The 3,074-nt window shown below is 37.0% G+C and overlaps 1 protein-coding gene across 1 annotated transcript; it reads right to left on the minus strand.

The window, feature by feature from the left end:
- Positions 1-12: 12 nt before the first annotated feature.
- On the minus strand, positions 13-1,856 carry LOC111439949 (exopolygalacturonase-like). The gene is made up of 4 exons (XM_023077381.1): positions 1,509-1,856; positions 1,121-1,423; positions 497-1,015; positions 13-409 (listed from the first exon to the last, which is right to left on the minus strand). Exons 1-4 carry the CDS (start codon positions 1,641-1,643, stop codon positions 146-148), a joined length of 1,221 nt encoding a protein of 406 aa, XP_022933149.1. The 5' UTR covers positions 1,644-1,856; the 3' UTR covers positions 13-145.
- Positions 1,857-3,074: the final 1,218 nt, after the last annotated feature.

The following is a 3,074-nucleotide window of genomic DNA, read 5'->3' on the forward strand; positions in this document are numbered from 1 at the left end:
TTAAGTATTGTTTCTCCTAAATGTAAAAAATACAATTATTGAAAACAGGCCCAACATCGTGGCATGTTGTAAACCGAATTTTGAAAGCTAAAATAAAAATGATAGGAAGAATGGCTTGAAACATTTGTCGGCGTTAAAAGATTATTCAATCAGTTGACGGAGTGGTCTCAGGTGGCGCTGGTTTAGCACAGATGGGAGGGTTTTGCTTTCCAGAAACGGTCGGTTTCACATTTGCACACTCGGACACAATTGGCCCTTCTTTACCACTATAAGTGAGGTCAATATCAGCAATTTCCACATCCTCACATGGATGACTTTTACTGCAAACAAGTTTGACTGCAACGGGAGTAGAAGATGTGCCCCTGATATTCTTGAAACTAACTTTGCTAATCTTAATTGTTGATGGAACCTGGATGTTCAAAACAAACATGAATTAATACTTGTTCAAAAGATAATAAGTTGGAAACCAACGAGGTTCGACGATTTTAATACATACCTTTCGGTTGCATTGATTCCATGGACAATATTCTTGATCTATGATGATAGGGTTAGCAACATTATCCATTTCAATATCTTCAAAATGCATGTCAGAGGCTGGGTATGAGACGACAGAATCTGGCCATGATTTGATCCTGACACCATTTGTAGTACCGATTAATTTGCATTTCTTCACTGTAACTCCTACCACTTCTTTTTCAGTTTTATACTTGCCCAAGCTGCCTATGCTAATGCCATGTCCCGGTCCGCAAGTGACATCACTAATGGTTATTTTTCTGTTAGTGTATCCTACAGATATACAATCATCTCCCGTTGCGATTACAGTATTGAGAATGTAAACGTCTTCTGAATCACCCAAGTGAATTCCATCGGTGTTGGGACTATGCTCTGGTGCAGTAATTTTCAGGTGATCGAAGGTAAGATTCTTGCCGGCCAAAACATTGATATGAAAATTCTTGCTATCCAATGAAGTTATGTCCTTCACTATCGAATTTGTGATGAAATTGAACTTCAAATTCTGCTCATTTTAAACAAACAAAAAAAAACCACTCCCGTGTTAAAACATACAATGCTAACCCAGAGTATGGGTCCTTTTTATAATTAAAGTAGTATGAGCATTTACCATGGGAAGCTTTTTGCATTCTTTCTTCACGTGGCAATCATTCTTTTCCCAACCAGCTTTTCCTTGGCCATCGAAAACTCCAGTACCAGCCAATGTCAAATGATCGACGTATTCCATAACAAGCAACCCATCTCCTTCCGTGTCGGTAGGAGAAGCTTGTAATGTTCCTTCAACTAGAAGCTCAATAGGACTTTTACATGGACCTTTGAGCCTGGATTCTTCTAATTGATAAGTTCCTTTTGGAACTAATACTTTACTTGGAGTAGCCGACGCACATGCTTCCTTCCATGCATCTGCTAAAGCCTGTGAATTCAACCATTTCATTTGAGAGAAATATTTTGTACAAAATGAAATTTTGGTTTATCAACTTAAACAAATGTACACGTACTTGAGTAACATCAGCATTAGGTTTGGCACCAAATTTTGTAATATCAAAAACACCGCTAGTAGCATCAGCGGTAGCATTAGACACCAACAATAGCAGTAGTGGTATTAATGCCATAAACTTTGATATCAATCCCATCCTTTCTAGTCCACTTGTCTCTTCTACTTTGCCTTATTTTCTTTTGGTTCAACTTCCAAAACTTCTTAGAAATAAGAATTGATTTGAATGCATTCACCAACTCAAACTCTCCTTATATACAACACAAAAATAACCAATTCAAACTACCTAAATTTGTTAAAAAATAAGTATGTGGTTTAAGGCAGGCCTATAATTAGTTTTACCTTAAATGATGGAAGACTGGTCTCGTTGGAGCGTAATTCCTTTATTAAATTTCTATACTAGATGAAGTACATACCACAATTTTCAACAAATGAACCACAACCAAAAAAAAAAAAAATATCCCCAAAGACTTTATAAAAAAATTCTTTTAAAAAAAAAAATTAGTTTTCAAACTATTACTCCATACTTTTCTTACTTTTATTCCTATCTCACAAATTTTCCTCTTTTTCTCCCGAGAAATATATCGATGAGAATAAATATTTTTGATCGTATTGTTATTAGCGTGTATCAAAAATATATTAAAACGATGTGATGGAAAAAAATTTCTTTAGTCATTTTTCAGCAATATTGGTCGGTCGAGGCCCGTCCATGCCCAAATTGCTTAGTCGGGCTTGTCCATTTCCAATCCTAATGGACAAACCCTTGATCCAATTTTCTCTCAATTCTTCACGTGTCTTGTTACGTGATTGATACATTCTATAATTCTTCACGTGTCTTGTTACGTGATTGATACATTCTATTGGGCGCACTTGCCGTATGTTTTTCAGAATCAGCTCTAGAGAATTTCTAATCTATTTTTTAGAATCCGCTCTAGAATCACATTCATTCACTATCAATTATCATTTGGGACATATAAATGTATAGAATTTTATATGTGGTTTTCTCAATTATTCCGGATGAATGGAGTTATAGGGTTGCTTGTGATACGTTGTGCGGAGTACACTTGGTTTGATCAAGCTCCCCTTCAGCTGTGTTTTTTTGGATCTTTATGCGGTCTCTTGCAGAAAATAGGTCTCCATCTTCGATTTGTGCCACCATGTAGTGTTTGGGCAGGGTTCCCTCTACCTCCTTAGGCTGTTCTTGTTCCTTTTTTCAATGAATTCCCTTTAAAGTTTCTTTTCTAACGGAAACAAGAAAAGAAGCAAAATTGAGCCCAACGGTGTTATCCTCAAAGATATTATTTTCCTTTCTGGGATGATAACCCACCGTGAATTATGAAGTTAGTGGATATCATGTAAGGGGTATGGAATGAAATGATGAAAAAAAAAATTAGAATTTCAGGCTATTTCGAGGTTGAACGACGCATCAGTGCATAGGCTTCACGCGCACATGGAGGTGCGAGTAACCAAGGAGTGGGACATGTGGGTCAACGAGTGTAGTACGCATGTGGGTGGTGGAGGCTTATTTCAAGTTTCCGCTCGTTCTGTTTAACTCCTTTTGACCTGTTTT

Source organism: Cucurbita moschata, unplaced genomic scaffold, assembly GCF_002738365.1.
Source record: "Cucurbita moschata cultivar Rifu unplaced genomic scaffold, Cmos_1.0 Cmo_Scf00120, whole genome shotgun sequence".
In the NCBI taxonomy this organism is placed as follows: Eukaryota; Viridiplantae; Streptophyta; class Magnoliopsida; order Cucurbitales; family Cucurbitaceae; genus Cucurbita; species Cucurbita moschata.

Excerpts from the sequence above, each read along its gene's own strand:
- LOC111439949 (XM_023077381.1), bottom strand. The coding sequence starts at position 1,643 with ATGGGATTGATATCAAAGTTTATGGCATTAATACCACTACTGCTATTG. Across the intron at positions 1,424-1,508 it reads CTAATGCTGATGTTACTCAA|GCTTTAGCAGATGCATGGAA; the intron begins GTACGTGTACAT and ends TTGAATTCACAG. Across the intron at positions 1,016-1,120 it reads AATGCAAAAAGCTTCCCATG|AATTTGAAGTTCAATTTCAT; the intron begins GTAAATGCTCAT and ends TAAAATGAGCAG.